General features: G+C 40.0%; 1 protein-coding gene across 5 annotated transcripts in view; it reads right to left on the reverse strand.

The window, feature by feature from the left end:
• The window catches only part of RC3H1 (ring finger and CCCH-type domains 1), a 62289-nt gene extending 47999 nt beyond the window's left edge, over window positions 1-14290 (reverse strand). For all 5 annotated transcript variants that reach the window (XM_075710997.1, XM_075711000.1, XM_009491518.2 and 2 more), the window contains exons 1-4: window positions 13758-14290; window positions 9203-9569; window positions 1700-1820; window positions 96-335 (exon numbers count right to left, since the gene is read on the reverse strand). In XM_075710997.1, the coding sequence (XP_075567112.1) occupies window positions 96-335; window positions 1700-1820; window positions 9203-9433 (592 nt within the window). In that variant the 5' untranslated portion in view covers window positions 9434-9569; window positions 13758-14290. The remainder of the gene's footprint in view (window positions 1-95; window positions 336-1699; window positions 1821-9202; window positions 9570-13757) is intronic.
• Between the last annotated feature and the right edge of the window lie 2294 nt (window positions 14291-16584).

Genomic DNA, 16584 nt, shown 5'->3' on the forward strand with positions numbered 1-16584 from the left:
TAATAAAATCACTCAATCAATTTGACACCCATTTATCAATCCTCCTCAATTCTGAATTGCTTCAGGTATGTAAGTAGTACTGTGATGTTACCTACCTGGTCCAAGGAACTGGCACCCTCTGGCTCTCACTGCAGCCCAGAGGTTGGAAGAGAGCTGCTGAGGATTTTGATGTTGAAGAATGAGCTCTGTGACTGTTCTTTCACCAAGCGACCGCGCTGCACGCATGGCTCTTATCCGCCCTTCTTCCTCCACTAGCTGGCAATGAACTAAGGTCACAAGTTTCCTTTGCATGGGGCGGCTTAGGACGCTCTGAGTAGTACTGTTAAGACCCACACCTTCAAAACAAAGCGAAGCAGAAAACACACCACCTCATATCTCTTCTTCTTATGCCAGCCTTCAACCACTGTACTGCAGAAATGCAAACCTAGTTCTCCTGATGTCGACTTTGTTAAACAGAACACTAGAGAAGGCATATCAGAAGTTCCTTTTTGTCAGTTTGTTTTACTCAGCATTAAAAGCAAACAGTTCCTGGGAGTCAGCTTTCCCACAGGTTTAAGTCTTGTGATGGACTGATTCGGCCCTCTAAGAAGGTGGAACCTCTAATGAATTCTCTCCCCATGTTGGAAGTCCATCTTGCACCCTCCCATATGGATTTCCAGGTGACTCCTCAAGGGTAGAATCATACTGCAGTCCTTCCCTTATTCATGGGCTTTTAGGATCACTGCCTTCTTTGATCACTTGTCTGTTTTCACAGGACATCAGATATAGATAAGAAACTAAACATCTCCACTGCTTTGGCCTAGCCAAACTGAACTTACACACAAGTTCAGAACTGCTTGGGTGATGTTTAATTATGTGCAAAAACTGTGATTCACAAGTATGCTGGGAGCCACTGAAACCAGGTTAAAGGAACAAGTGACTCGCTAGACATACAGCTGCCACACTGAGTTTGTTCTACAGCACAGAGCTTGTTCATTGGGCCACTACTACTCAGAGCAATACTGCTATCACACTGTACTAGCTGGAAAAGCTTGAGACAGCTTTTTGTAAAAATTTGTTTTTTAAAACCTCATGCCCATGATGCTCACCTCTACTACTTGGGTTGACAGGTCTTCCAAGTCCACCATGTGTAATATGGATAAAATCCATATTCTTGAGCCCAGTGCAGTTTTGCTAAATTAGAATTACTCAGATTGACCCAGCTCTTGTATAAGATCTTACACAGAGTATTATTTATTTCTCTTATATATCCTATATGCAGTAACTTTCCCATTTCAGTTTATTCCTCCTCCACAAGCAAGCTGTACTACTACAGTCATCTCAAAGCAAAGCAGAACAAAAAAAACCCACAGAACAAACCAACAACCCCAAAATAAAAAACCACCACAGAATTATCTGTTTTTACTTAGTCTGCAGAAGTCAACTCAACTTACAAAGTTTGTCTCAACTTACTATACCGCAGCCAAATAACCTCGGCCTTTTCTCACTATTATTTTTGACATAATGCCTTTAAATTCCACCACCCACTCCCCCACCCCTGTGAAGACACAACCTTAATGCTTCAGAAATTTGTTTCAATTTGTTTTTAAATTAGGCTTATATCCATTTTTCAAGCAGACTAACTAATCATTTGGATAGTTTGTTTTGCATCTTATTTGTTTCCAGCTTTCATTTTCAAAGGAAACAGTCCAGGAACTACCTCTCGCACTGCTGAGTGGTTTGAGGTACAATGCTAGTTCTTCCACGCATTTCTTGCCCTCCTCGTAATGCTTGGTATCTTCAGCTCCACTACATAAAGTAATTGGCTGCTGCTCAGGAACCTGAAAAGAGATGACATGTACGTCTATGATGAATATGCATAAATAAGTGGCAGTCATGCTTACAAACACCGTATCAAGCTTGTTAGTATCAAACATTTCCTGGTTTGTTCTCCTTCTGTGTTTCTTCTATATTAGTAAGCATTTTTCAGCTTGTTTAATGAACAAATAGCATTAAAAAAAAGAAATCAGTGAAAATGAAGACAAAAAAATGTAAAGCATTTATGGTTAGTAGACTTCTTTTGCTTAGTGGCTGACAGGAACTAGAAGCAGGCGGCTTATTCCATGACAAAAAAATATTACATGAGGAACAGGGCATTTCTTATAACCGTAAAACTTTGGCTGAAATAACACACATATTGAGACATCCCTAAAGCTGGCTGGCCAAATTAAAATCACAACAAATCAGACAAACCCTGGTTTGCAGGTAAGTACAGATTCGTATCTAGGGCCTCACAGCTCTAAAATCATCCAGGGATAAGTGATTGGAGCTACCTGGATTTGTGGGAGAAAGACTTAGCAGCAAATATACTAGGATACTCTTGGAACATATTCTGCCTAGGACACCCTTGGAACATATTCTGACTAGACCCAATTATCAAGCAGCAAGACCAAGTTATCCTACACAGTGCATATAAACACAACCTGCAAGTATTAATCTGACAACACAGGCCAGTTACATTCGTGGGGGGGTTTTCTGGTGTGGTGGTTTACGTTTTTTGGTTGTTGTTGTGACGTTTACTTCTTCATACAGGCATTCACGAGAAATCAGTATTTTTTAAAGGAATGTTGGACCACCCCTCCCCCCAAGTTAGAAATTTGTTTTTGTTTTCCTCCAGTTAAATTCTTAAAGCCTTCAACAAATTTGGGAGTGCAGCATAGCACTGTACTAATGTTTTTAAACACCACTATTCAATCAACTCAATATATGGTAGTAGAAAGATCTGGAATTTCTCAGAAGACTAAACACAAGCGCTTTTTGCATATGCTATTGAAGTGCAAACAGATCTCAGACTTCAATTTCCATTTCCAAGTCAATCACTATCCCATTGGCAGTAACATGCTAATCCCACATAGCTGCTTACAGGGACCAACCCAGACCCTCAATCTAAAAGCACAAGCCTTTAATGCTTGAGTTAGACCGCTACAAACCCGCTAACCTTCATGCGCAACCCAGCCATGTAAAGGAGTAGCATTATGATGGCAGCAGCAAATAAAAGCAGTGAATATATATAAAATATATATGTACACACATGTACATATACAGTTGCCACCGATGTGGACAGGAGCTTTCCTATCAATTTTAATAGAAATTAATCTGTTTCAATCATATGATCACACTTCTTTTACAGGTTTCGACAGCTGTGCATGTCAAGTTATTCATTTGACACACACTGCAAAATAAAAAGTTACTAGCTGCGTAACTCTTGCTTTTAGAGTAGGTGACAAAAAAAGCCTCTGAGTGTAACATATCAGCTTGAATTAAAAGTTGAATTAAAAACTATCATCATCAAGATAGCCTGGATCAGACACCTCCCTTTCTACTCCTATTAAAGGGAAAAACAAAACCAAGTTTAATCACACCAAGACAGCAAGGTTAGCCTGGATGCTTTTCACAGACTGCAGTTAATTTGTGAAGTTTTGGGGTTTTCTGTTTTAATTTGGGGTATGGGGTTGTGTTTGTTTGGGGTGTTTCCAGGTTTGGGTTGGTTTGTTGTTTTTTGTTTGGTTTTTTTTTTTCTTTTTCTGTAAGCAAGAAAGCTTTCAGCAAAAGTATATTTTGCAACTGTATCTTACAGTGGTCAGCCATAACTGTTTCAACAGCAACCACCTCAGCTGGACTAACTTCTTGGGATTTGGGAAACAAATGTTAACACCTTCAATATTTGCTTTCATGGTAACAGAATACTCCACCTCCTTTTCAAAGCCACTGCCATTTTAACAGTCTGTTTCTGTCTGGGAAGTTGTGCAAGCAGAACTGGGTTATTGATCAAACAATGTGCATCTCATGCATTTGTGCTGAGACAGAGACTATACAGTCTCTGCCCTATTTACTGCTGTAATATATTTTGCACAAATTCCTATTTACTCCTGCAAGCATTCAATCTGGCACTGGCAACAACCTGAAATACAACTACAGCATTGCAACACTCAGCAGACAAAGAGGTCTTGGAACAGACATGGGACAGGAAGCCATGTTCAGCCCTGGATTTCGGTCTTGAATTAAGGCAGGTTTAGCACACATTCACAGTAGTGGTTTGGAATGCCATACACAGCACAACTCCACCAACGAGACACAAGGACTGTCTAGGCAACTAACAGAAAGCTTCCCCTTCCCACAGCAAAGCTGGCATTGAAAAACTTCCAAGAGTTAATCAAGCTTCTCTTTGCAAGAGAAGCTTCAGAGTAAAAACCTAAAAGCCTTGCACAACTGTTTGCAAAATGAACCCAAAAGAGGTTACAGTTTAACTTTCATCTTAAGCTGGAGCAAGCGTAGTACTGAACAGTAAAATGATGCTTATTTTGTGGTTTCAGGATTCTTCAGGAGGAGAGAATATTTTTCCCCACACACACTTAATCTTCACTCATGTGATCCATCTTGCAGTAAAACTTAGAAATAATTTGCCGTTTTGCTGGTTCTATTATATGCACTTCCAAGACTACTTTTTTTTTTTTAATATATATTTTAGGGTTAGAATGATTATAAGAACAGCATCTACCAAGAGAAAAATGGTAAAGACATGATTCATAAAAGTCACAGGAGATCTGAACTTTAATTTTGGCTTTGTCATGGAATTGCTGAGGGACAACTGAGAAATAATTCAACTTCGAAGCATTTTTACTTCCCCTTTGCAAAATATCTTTTCAGTAACATGCAAGACCCTATGGTCACTTCTGTTTACAACGCCTCTTGAAAGCCTCAAAATAGATGCCCTGCAGAGCAAGTTCATTACTTTCATCCTCATTCAATATTCCATTCTCTCAGACACCACACCTTTATCACAGTTTTCACTGCAAATATATTTACATAATATAATAAACACCTCCCAAGGGGGACTAGAACAAGACAGGAAAAATAATCTCAGATGTTTAATTACTTTAAATTTGTGATCATTTTGCATGCATCTGCCTTGGCAATGACAGTGAGTATCCCGACAGTGGAATGCCATCCATCAGCATGGCTACTTGTGGCTGTGGGAAGAGGCAGGTTATGATGGCATGAGGAAGGGGACTGGAAAAAAATGCTAAAGCATCATCTCATACCAGGCAGTGATTCTGAATTGGTGATTTAAGTGTAATTTGATGAAGGATGTCAGCTTGAGTTGTCACTAATTACCATTAGACATCTAATTGCACAGAAAGAGAACACGTTAAACAGACCAAGCCCCTTTTTGTCTGGTTTGAAAACTGCTGTTGCTCTCCCCTCCTCCCCCATTTTTTTTTCGCCTCGCAGATAGGTAATTTGCTTCTTGCCAAAACAAAAAACAAACAAAATCCAAAACCTACTGTCTTCAGTTCCTCAAGACTTTGCACTAAGGACAACTCATTCACAGATAATTCCTCTTTTGTGGCACCTAATTTCACCAAAAGTTACATTATCAAACATGCTGCTGCTATCTCTGCAATTGTAATTTTTCCCTTTTGAAAGGGCTGTGAGTTAAGATCACTCCACCTATTCTCTCAATCATATACACGATTCCATTGCCTAATGACTAGAATTGTATTTATCACGTCACGTCCAGCAGGAGACTATGAAAGAAATTAAAGCACCACAGGAATTTTTGCCACTTGATGTCACCTGTTTGGAACGTGCACACTGCTGTTTCATGTGTTAACAGGAGGGAAGAGATTAGATGACAGATCCATGATTATGCACCTTCAAAACATTAGCCTGGTGAACGTTTAAAATAGTTGCATATAGTGAGCAATATGTGGATGCTTGAATAGTTAAAATTCAAAACCTCATTCCCATAGAAACTAGCTTAATGGATTTCTTTACGCAAAGCAAGTTATCCCATGAATGCCTTTTTGATTTGTGTTCAAAGGCCATTGTGCCTCCCCTCCCTCACAATACACTTAGCTCCTGCTTAGGCACTCTGCTATTTCCAGCTCTCCCAGGAACAATAATTCTCATCTTTCCCTTACAATCTCTTCTCACTGCCATCATCTTATGCAGCTGAACTTATCTATACATGGGCTGAACTGCCCAACCACTGCCTTCCAGAATAGACTCTGTAACCACCGTTGATGTGTACCATGCTACAGGGGGGCAGCAGAAATTTGAGTCCCCGCAACAATTAATTTTCACATCAAGGGTGGCTATAACCTGGGCAACAGGTTTCATTTTTGGAAAGGGGTGGGGAAAAGGAAAAAACTTAGAAACAACCTGTAATTCAAGTAAGAAACCAACTCTTTTCACGGTTAAAGTGACAAAACCTACACAGAGCAATAATGCTACTGTCAGGGAAATAGGTTACTGCTTCCCTGGGTGCCTGTGTGACAAATTTAGTACATTTTCCCCAGAAGTACAGTCCTGCTTATTTCACCCATTGTGCCTGCTTGAAGAAAGCCAACCAACATGACTTCCCCTGGAATCATATCCTTACTGCCAGTCATGGCAGAATAGATTTGTTTGTTCAAACTGCCTGGTCTCCTCCTCTGCCTCCAGCAAAAAAGCGCTTAACACTTATAAATGTGTGAACTTCTCGGAAGCCTCCCCAAAGGGAAAAGAACAAACTGTTCTTTTTCCCCCCAGATAAAAGCTTTAATTGTGTTGCACTATTTCCTTCTAAAATGAAACCTGTTTTTTGGAATTTATCATTTAAAAGTAAAGTATTACATGTCTCCATGGACTCAAGTTAAGGTGTACAAGGGTTTGTTGGAGATTAGGGGATGTTAATGACACATACACCCTCCTGAAACTAAACCAAGAAGTGGAACAAGAAAATGGGCTTTGTTTCATTGAAGTTGTTGATACTACTCATGTTCTATAAGCTGGCTTGCTGCTCACAGGTCATTTTTGTTGATATGTAGATATGTACCAAAGACAGCCCACCTTCTGAATAGGACAGAGTTCAAAATTATTGTAGTTTCTCTAAATTTTTTTTTTTTTGTCCTTAACCAACCCTTTTTCTGTAAGAAGATAAAAAATGGTCTTAGAGAGACTAGTGGGAAATAACAACTGCTTCCCTGTCCTTCACAGCAAAGTAGTGTACTTATTTTCTAGTGCTCCATAGTCTGGTAAACACTACAACAGGTGCCAGGAAGGGAAAGGGAAAGAAGAGAAAGGAGGGTGAGTTATACTGAATGCTGATTTCATTCACATGCTCATGGAAATTGGAGCTGGGGGGTGGGGGGTGTGTGCAAATTTCTCTTAAGCAGAAACTTTGTCAGCAGTAAAAGCCCAGCTAAGATCACCGATTATTGTTTATAATGTGGTATCAGAATCCAGCAAGCAGCATGCATGAGCAGCAAATGAGGGGGAAGGGAATACTGTCTCTTTTGGCGATATCTGCAGCTTTAAGTTCACCATGAAACAAGGTCCTATGAATCTTGATCACGTAAAAATGTAAGATATAAAAAAGGAGCACAAAAATTATGTCATTAGTTCAAAGTCTGAACCTAGAGTTCAGAGCACTCAAGACAAATACAATACTACCACAAAGTCACTATTCCTTCTTCATACCTCATGCACATACAGATGAGGAAACTCTGGTTGGCTAACTAGAAAAACCAGAATAAAATTCGCAATTACCTGTAACAGAGACAGGGTGATTTTCCACCTCATTCCAGAGGATCTTTTTACAGAAATTTTAATTCAGGCAAAGAAAGATCAAGTTAAAGCTATCACATAGCTTCTCACAAAGCTTAACAAACACACACAAAACCACCACAAAATGCAGGAGGAAAAAGATATTTATCACAAATGTGGACATTTGGATACAGCTGGAACTATTCTAGAAACTCCAGAGAGGAAGGAAGAAGATAAGGGAGAAAGAGAATCACAATATTTATTTATGGCATCACCCACAGATTTCACACTGCTTGGAAGCTCTTCAAAGATGGCAGCATACATGTATCATCGAAATGGAAGCGCACAGTCTCATCACCCTCTCCTGCAGAGCAGGATGAGTCACTTAGCACAGCCAGAAACACAAGTCAATTTTAAAACTTCTGATATACTTCTATGCCATACACTGCAAAAGAACAACAAATTAGCTGTATTACTTGATAAACTAAACAAAAAAAGAAGTGTCAAAAGCACATTTGGATCTGTAGGTCCCAGTACCTAATAAAAAGCATCATAAGAGCAGAAAGATCATTCTTTCTTCCACATCTTTCAGAGTTCCTCCAAAACATAGCTCTTCCCTTTTCCCTGAACTACAGATCTCATTGAATTTTCTGCTGCCTCCAACTCCACTGAGCTCAGACACAGAAGTCGAACAAAGGAAAACAATAACCCCTCTATGATAACTGCATCCCATCCACATTTTTGTTCCTCACCCATAGGTTAAACATGATTGTCCCTCCTCACCTGTGAGATAAACGTGATTGTCCCTCCTCTCCCAAGTCCACAATCCTATAGGTCGCAGGAAACTACCAGTAATCTGACCATGATAAGCTTATGCCAATTTAAGTCTGTGCTGGAACTGAACAGGGCAATCCTGCTTTCCACCCATCCCTGCCCCTTTCCTCAGGCTGCCATCAGTACCAGTGTTGCTGGAGTGCTCATCTGCATCAGATCACCGGTTCAGCTGACCTCATGAGTACCCATTCCAGCAGAAAGGGGAGTCTCATGCAGGCTCCCCCATTCACCTATATGGATTTAGATTAACATGTCAGCTCAGGAAGTTACATTTCCAGAGCACAGCTTCAAATTAAATATAAGGCAGCATAAAGGCTACTACCAGAGGGGTCTGTCCCCACTTCCCTTACTTTCCCCTCCTGCTTTCGGGACAACTGATCACAACTCTGTAGGGTGAATACGGTAAAGCAAGTAACCTACCACAGAAGAATGGCTTCCCACCAGATAAGCTCACTGATCTAGTTCATCCTTTTGGCAGAGCATGGCTAAATACGAGTTAGGGAAGAAGGAAGGGAACAGAACCAACCCATTCTGGTGACAGCCCACAGTTACACTAAATTAGATGTAACACAGAATCACAGTCAGCGACCAGCAGAATCAAGATTTGAGCTGTCGTTCCAGGCAACTCTATTACAGCATGTCAAAGGTCCAAAACCTGCATTTGTCAAAGTAGGTCTACAAAAAGGTAGGTGTCTATTCTACACATCATTAACCCAGAGTCATATTCTTTATTCATGACTTGTCCTCCTAAAAGAAAGAAGGAAAAAACATAGAAACATATTAAAAAAATTACTGATACCTGAGCACCCACTAGTTGCAGTAAGGCTGAGTTCACAGGAAGGAGTTCAATGTCTGTATTGATAGTGGTCTGGTCAAAAGGGCATGCCTTACGGTGGAGCTTGTTGAGGCACATCTTGCAGACAGTGTGGCCACAACCCAAGCTGATGGGCTTCCGGATTGTTTCGTCGAAAGTCTGTGTGCAAATCGGGCAGGAGAGAAAATCCGTCCATTGTGGAGCTTGTACAGGCATTGCTTCAGGAGTTAATTGACAAGACAAAATCTAAAGCACAGATTCCACTGGAATCAAAATCTTTGAAAAAAAAGTCTGTTTGTTTTTAAATATCTTCTGTAAGTACAGACAGTCAGCACATAGTGTGAAACATAACCTAAAAGAAAACAGAAACAGAAAGTTAGCATTCTCTACTGGAACTGGCATGTGAAAACCTTTGTGCTAGGTAAATACCACTTGTAGAGGTACAGCTGAACTACGAGTGCAGTTCTGATATTAAATAGAGGACTGAGTCACAACCTGTTTTAATTCCAGCTCACCTCTGGCATCGGAAAAGCCATATAAAACCGTTTCTGCTGTTATGCAGCTTAAACACTGCCCTCCCCCCTCCACCAAATCAAGATAGTTATCTATCTCATTGAAGTTATAAGACTAATTGGCTTTTAGTTTTTACATTCTCTTTTTTCTTTACAAATGAGCCAATTAACATCAACTAGATTTAAATAAAAAAGACAATTTTTGAAGGGCTGTTGTGCTTATTCCACTAAAACAATTTTTTATGGTATTCATTGTGAGCTTTAAATAATTTTGCTTAGACGAGGCTTCATCCAAAACCTCCATCACAAGCAAGCTTTCTTCTGAGTTCAGTGGTCTCTGGATTGGCACAGACTCTGCGGAAACACCTGAGCTGCCATAGCCTCAAGAAGAAATGGATGAATGGCTCAGGGTACAGTCAGACACCATCTGCACACAATACAGCTCAGGCACAGCGCTAGGTAATACTATGTGCTGCTACTACAGCACCTTCACACAAGCTAATCTGTACAGAGCTATGCAGTACCACATGGACTTATCCAGTCACATCTCAGTTACAGTGGGAATCTCCATGCATTACTGTGTATAATTCAGCGTTGATAACTCGACCTCAGTCTGCCCACCAAGCAGCTCCATCCCTCAAAAGCAGGAAGAAAATTTCTAGAAGTCGCTTTGGACTGTTAAGAGTGACAACTATTTCTCAAGGACCCTTTTCTAACGCCAATTTATATCATTAATTGACTACTCAGAGATTATATTGACAGAGAAAGTAAAATTTTTTAATGCATTGAGAGATTACACAGAAATACAACAACAGAGGAGAACCTGGGAGGTCTTTATTACTTGGCACTTTTGAACAAAATGCTAAGAGGATCAAATGTTACTAATTACAAGGGAATAGAAGATAACACATCTCTATGGGACAAAAAAATTAAATACAAGGAGAACTCCACAAGTGAGGAGAAATACAAGAGCAGACAGATGAAGTGATAGGAAAAGAATCATTATCAAAAGGAAAACTGGTAATAAAAATATTTCTGATGTCTGGCTTACTTTCTATCACCAGTGAAGTCAGCAAAAAACAGTGCAGGTCACACAGATTTACTACCAAACAGATTTTTCTAAATCAAGCAGCAAAACAACAAAAAACCACCCCAAACAAACCCACCGCCATGCAGATATGTTAGTTTCTCTTTCCCACACACCACTGGCTTAGGTTTCCTACCGAGGAGTGTGCACTTGCTTGCCAATATCTTTTCAGATAGAAAAGTTCTTCTATCAGCAAACCAGCAACCTTTTATCAAATCTTAGCTTAAAAAACAGCCTCAAAATTAAAATCTCAATTCTAAGTAAAGGCAAAGAGAGAAACTTCAAGTTAGGGCTTGTGTAATTCAGAATCAAAGTGTTCTAAAACAGCAACAAAAATCTAATGCTAAAACATGCTGAAAAGCCTCAGGCTTTTTTTCCAGAATTTAGTGCAATGTTGGTCACAGTTAACATCATTTTGCCAAGGCAAACAATGAAGAGTTACTAGTTAGCCATGTTTCATCAATGAAACATTAAAGCTTAGTTCTAAAGCTAATAAAAAAAAATTACTTCTATCTTCAAAAGACAACTACAATGCCATACAGCCACTGTTTACCAGCCAACAAGGAATCAATAAGAAATAAATACTACCCAGACAGGTTGGTACAGAGGAAGAGGCACTGCATGTGGTTAACCCTAACACCACCACTGCAGAGTCAGAAGACCTGCCAAGGCTGTTCAGGGTTCCCCCCCAAATTACCTCTTTAATAGCAAATCAGTAATTTTTTTCATCTTGTCAGCAGACAGCCAAATCATTCCCATTACTACTGTATCATCATAACCCAAATGAAAACATTTATACTTTTAAGTTACTTTACTGAGCTAACTCCCTAAAACATCCAGGAAATTTATTTCCAAGTCTTCCACCCCTCCCTGCCCCCTTTATATATTTTTAAGTAAACCTTGGTATCAAGTATTCCAGCTAGAATCATTCTTCATAAACCAAATCTGTAATAGAAATTACCTTGAAACTCCACAAAAATCCTCCTGCAAAGAGCGGTACACAGCTTGATAAATCTAGTGCCTGTATTGCTGTGCTATGAAATACCATTTGAGGTTCAAAATTTAAGAGCTGAATCATATTGCTTCCTTTCTACCACACTGGAATTAAAATATCCACCAACAATTTCCCAGACTCATCTGCAATTCAGAAACAATTTGAACAGTGTATTTGAAACACTGATTATTAACCAGGCATTAAGGAAAAAGCAGTTTCTTACTAACTGAGGAAATCTAAAACCAGAAGCTAACATGAAGCTATACCATCTATACTAAAACACAGATGTGGACATGGAGACTCCACCACCCCAGGCTCTGAACTGGAAAAGAAGGAGTTGAACACAAGTTAACTAGTTAAAAAAAAAAAAAAAAAGACACATTGTTCCTACCTGTACCTCTGGCCACTCCAGACAACTAGCATAATGAAATAGGTCATGTTTATTTAATATCTCAACAGTTGAAAGAGAAGTCTGGGGAGTCTGGGGAGGGACGGAATAATTAGTGGCATCCCTGATCCCTTATCAATGCAGGTCTCAAAAGGCTGGAGAACAACAGAAGCAAAGCTCACACACAAGCACAACTCTCAGAAGGCTCCTAATGAGCCCAAGCCTGGCACAGAACTGCCAGAATGGAAGGACACATCGCACATGAATGGAAAACCCACTGTGGATATGCAATCACTAGAAAGGCACATTTCACCAGTGGGTGACAGTTCCCCCTTACCCGTGATGGACTTCTCTCCTACCCCTCATTTCACCAGACTCTTCAGTACCTGTGGATACATACTGGTGCCTAAATGCCAGAGGAAGGCCACAGACAGCACTGACAATAGAAGATATGGCTGGGAGAAACCTCAGGAAATCATCTATTTCACCACGGTCTAGCTGCTGGAACAGATGGCTAACTGGTTTGATCCAGCCAACCTTTTCCCCACAGGAGAAAAGAATAGCTGTTTGAGCAACAAACCCTGCTCTCCTAATAAATCTCCCAAGCAGATCAGCACAGAACTGTGGAATTCCTCCAGTCCCACGTAAGACAGGAACAGCATCAGAGGGACTGAGGGTTCATGAGCTGCATGCATACAGGCTGGCACCAAACCAAGTACTGCTGCTGCCACAGCTTTCCACATACACAGTCCAGTTTTCCTGCTGTATCTTCAATCTTCAGACAAGGAAACAGAGTAAAGTGCTGCGATACAACATAAATCTCTCCCAGGCACAAAGCATACAGATGGGGTATACACATAAGAAGTGAAGCTGGGAAAGACGTGCATCTTTTTGCAAGGTTTGTAACTTATTGTGACTTTGGAAATGACTTTGGAAATAACTGGAAACAAAATACTCTCTAACTTCAAAGGGCTTTGAAGCTTTTTTGGAAGCAAACTTTAAACAGAAGAGATTACAAACAGCAATAAAATGATGGAAACAAGACAGTTTCACTATCACAGACGGCTATGGAACCATCATCACTAGAGAAAGACAACACTTCCTTGTACAGATAAGGTAGGAAAAGCATATTCACACCTTCATGATACAACACTTTTTTTTTAAAAAAGTTTTTCTCTCCAGCATTATGCCAGAGGTAAGCAAAATGCAAAGAATGCAAACATTTATAAAAGACATACCCACTTAAAAAAAATCCCCCCCTTCCCATAATATGACGACATTTTTAACCCACCCTCTCAATTCGCTAAGTATTTCACACCTGTTACCTTCCAACACTTTAAATATATATACATGCACACTTTGTGCATGACTGAGGAAAATAAAGATATGCCAAAACCAAGAAAACAAAAAACTAAAAAAGACACATCCACAGTACATAAACTGGAAGACAAGAAGCTGCAATTAAGAATGAAGATGCTCCAAGACATATACCTTGGATAGCAAATTGGGACCAGAGAGAGTTTTATTTCCTTATTTCTGAGTCTGAACATATAAAATACCTGTATGCAAGTCTCCTCCTCCTGATTATCCCTGCATAAGCTGTTTTCATCCACAGCTAGAAAGAACCTGAAAAATTTTCTCCTCTCTTCTGGGCCCTCCCCCACCTCCCAAGAAATCCTTGAAATTCCATCCTTCAACCCAGACTGGAAATGTCACACTGTAATCAGATCAGTGACTGCTCTCCTCTGGGACCCCGGCCAGTGCTTCAGCAAAAGACGGGATCATTCTATAAACTGCCGGGACAACTGCTCAACGATATCACATTCCTTACTCTGCCGGACTACAACGCAGTCTCCTGTCCAAGCTGTGTTCTGTCCGTGATGACGAGAGCCTTCCACACATAGCTAGAAAGCTTTGCAGATTCAACCCTCGAGAATAAGATTGTTTTAAAACGCAGAACACTTTGTACCAATATCCCCTAGCATCAAGTTTTGCACATGATGACATACAGGAAAACTCTTCTGCTTTCAAGTTAAAATTCAACTCCCTTTAAATTAATCGCATTCTCCGAGTCTTTTGGTACAGGTACTAAGTGTATACCGACTTCCCTCACAAACACGTTGTTCAGACCTAACGTGTACTAGCACAGACATATCACGTGCCACTTCGTCACACACAAGTTGGCACCAATCTTTCCCAGCAGCAGTCCACAGTAAGTCATGTTACAGTTTAAGGCAGATGACTCAGCACACCTACGGGGCACCCTTGGCTCAGTTTCTGCCGTTTCAGTATATACAGCTCTTAAGAGCATTACCTGCTCCCATGTTTTTACATATCTCTCTATGGTATTTAACTAAGCTTTTCTTACCCAAGCAATATCATCATCATCTTGACATTTGAAGATCAAAATTCTGAATAATAGTAATTTTTATTGTCTGCTTTTATTTTAGTCCTGAAGCCGTTTCAGTTTTGCCAAGTCTTACTCAGAAATAAAACAAGCAGAACTTCCTGTAACAGTTAACAGTGAACATATAAGAAAGCCTATTTAGTGCAAAACTTAATGCTACAAGGGCTCCTCACTGCCAAAACAAACTCAGGCTTGTGAGCTGATCTGCTCACATAAATACAGCTCTTGGCTAATCTATACTTTAATCTAATAAAGAAAATACCATTTTATTAATTCTTTTAAAGACTCTTACTCCTTGGTAGTAGCATAAAAATTGCTGAGATAAAGTAACCTAGCCAAAGATGCAATTCTCTCTCCTGTGGGACTGGTTCTGTGATACATTAACTACTTCAAAAACTCTCTGACACATGAGATTAAAAATAAACCAGCAACCTAAAAGAACAGACAATACTAGAACAATTCCTAACTAATCAGGATTACCAGATACCCACAGTGCAATCCTACTCAACAACCGGACCTCTCCATACTTGCCTAGTGCCAGACACCACCAATTGCCACCAGTGCTTCACAGGACCTAGTTAAGTTAAGTTTTCCATTCCAGTGCACTCTATGTAATAAACAGCATTTCTGAGAACACTGAAGTATCTTTCCTTTCTTTCCTGAGAAGTGCAGGACCTAATACTCTTAAAAAGTCCTGAATTTCATTTTAGGCAAAAACTGACCTGGACAACCCATGGGAAAACCTGACAAGCCAGAAGTAATGGGTTGTTTGTAAAGACTCAACACTTTGTTCTCAAAAGGCACTCTGAAGCCACACACACAAACACCCCATACTGTCAACTTCATGGTTCACAGAAAACAGTAAGTCATGCTAGCTGCGTTTTCCATACCCAGTTCCACAGAAAAACCTCTGAAAAAATTAAAAAGGCACAGAAAGCCCATGCCTGATCAGAGAAGAGTAGGTAGAAGAAAAAGCTTCTTACCTCCACCTGGGGAGCTCCATGAACACTAATACAATAAGCCTGGAACAGTATTTCTGATAGATTGAATTTTTTTTCCCCTCCTGTTTGCTCTCTGAAACTTCACTGTACACCGTCAACTGACGGCAAGTGCTTCAGTTCCTCATTCCTCCTCTGTGCTGCACGCCTGCCTGCTCGCATGCACACTCCCCAATACCGCTGAACACTTGCCCAGAAGACAGAGCTCTGTAACAAAAGAACTTCCCACCCAACAGCAAATCCTGGAAGTTTGTGTGTAACATGTTCCCACCCTTCTTTCAAAGCTACATAAACTCCAATAGGCTTCAGTGGCCATATAAGTAGTCTCTTTAAAAAGCAAAAGAAAAAAAAAAAAAAGAAACATAAAGAGAGAAAATCATGAATGCCATCAACATTTTGTCCCAAACTCATTGAAGCTCAGTAAAATCAGATTCAAGATTTGCTTTCTTTTATCTCCAGTAATTTTTGCCTGTGAAAACAAAGGAAGAAGTTTATCTACTTTCATGCAAAAGTCTCTTACTTAGTAGTCTGTAAAGTACCTTAGGAAAATGGGGCCACTTAAGGACAAGATGTTATCCCTCGTGTGAAACTTCCTGGCTTGTAACACGAGGGAAACAAACAAAAAAACCCCCTCCGCATCACAACTCTACCACAGTACCTCCCCAACAGAGGATCTAAAAGCAATTTACAGTGCTTTAAGCTTCACAACATCCTGTGAGGCAAAAGCTAATGTCTTACTACAGAAAACTGTTGAATAAAGTCATTTATCCTGTGTTTCAGAGGGAAAAAACCAGAATGAAACGTCACACAATTTTCTTGACCTCTTATTCTCACTCAACATTCAATCACTAGTCTTGCACCATTAGGGTCACGAACATTAAAAGACAACATGTGTGCAGAGGAAGCTTAAACCTCCCTGCTCATATCCCTCAAAACATAAAATCTGCACATGGCTCAAACAGTAAATTTTCAGGGAAGATA

The sequence above is a fragment of the Pelecanus crispus genome, chromosome 5 (assembly GCF_030463565.1).
Source record: "Pelecanus crispus isolate bPelCri1 chromosome 5, bPelCri1.pri, whole genome shotgun sequence".
In the NCBI taxonomy this organism is placed as follows: Eukaryota; Metazoa; Chordata; class Aves; order Pelecaniformes; family Pelecanidae; genus Pelecanus; species Pelecanus crispus.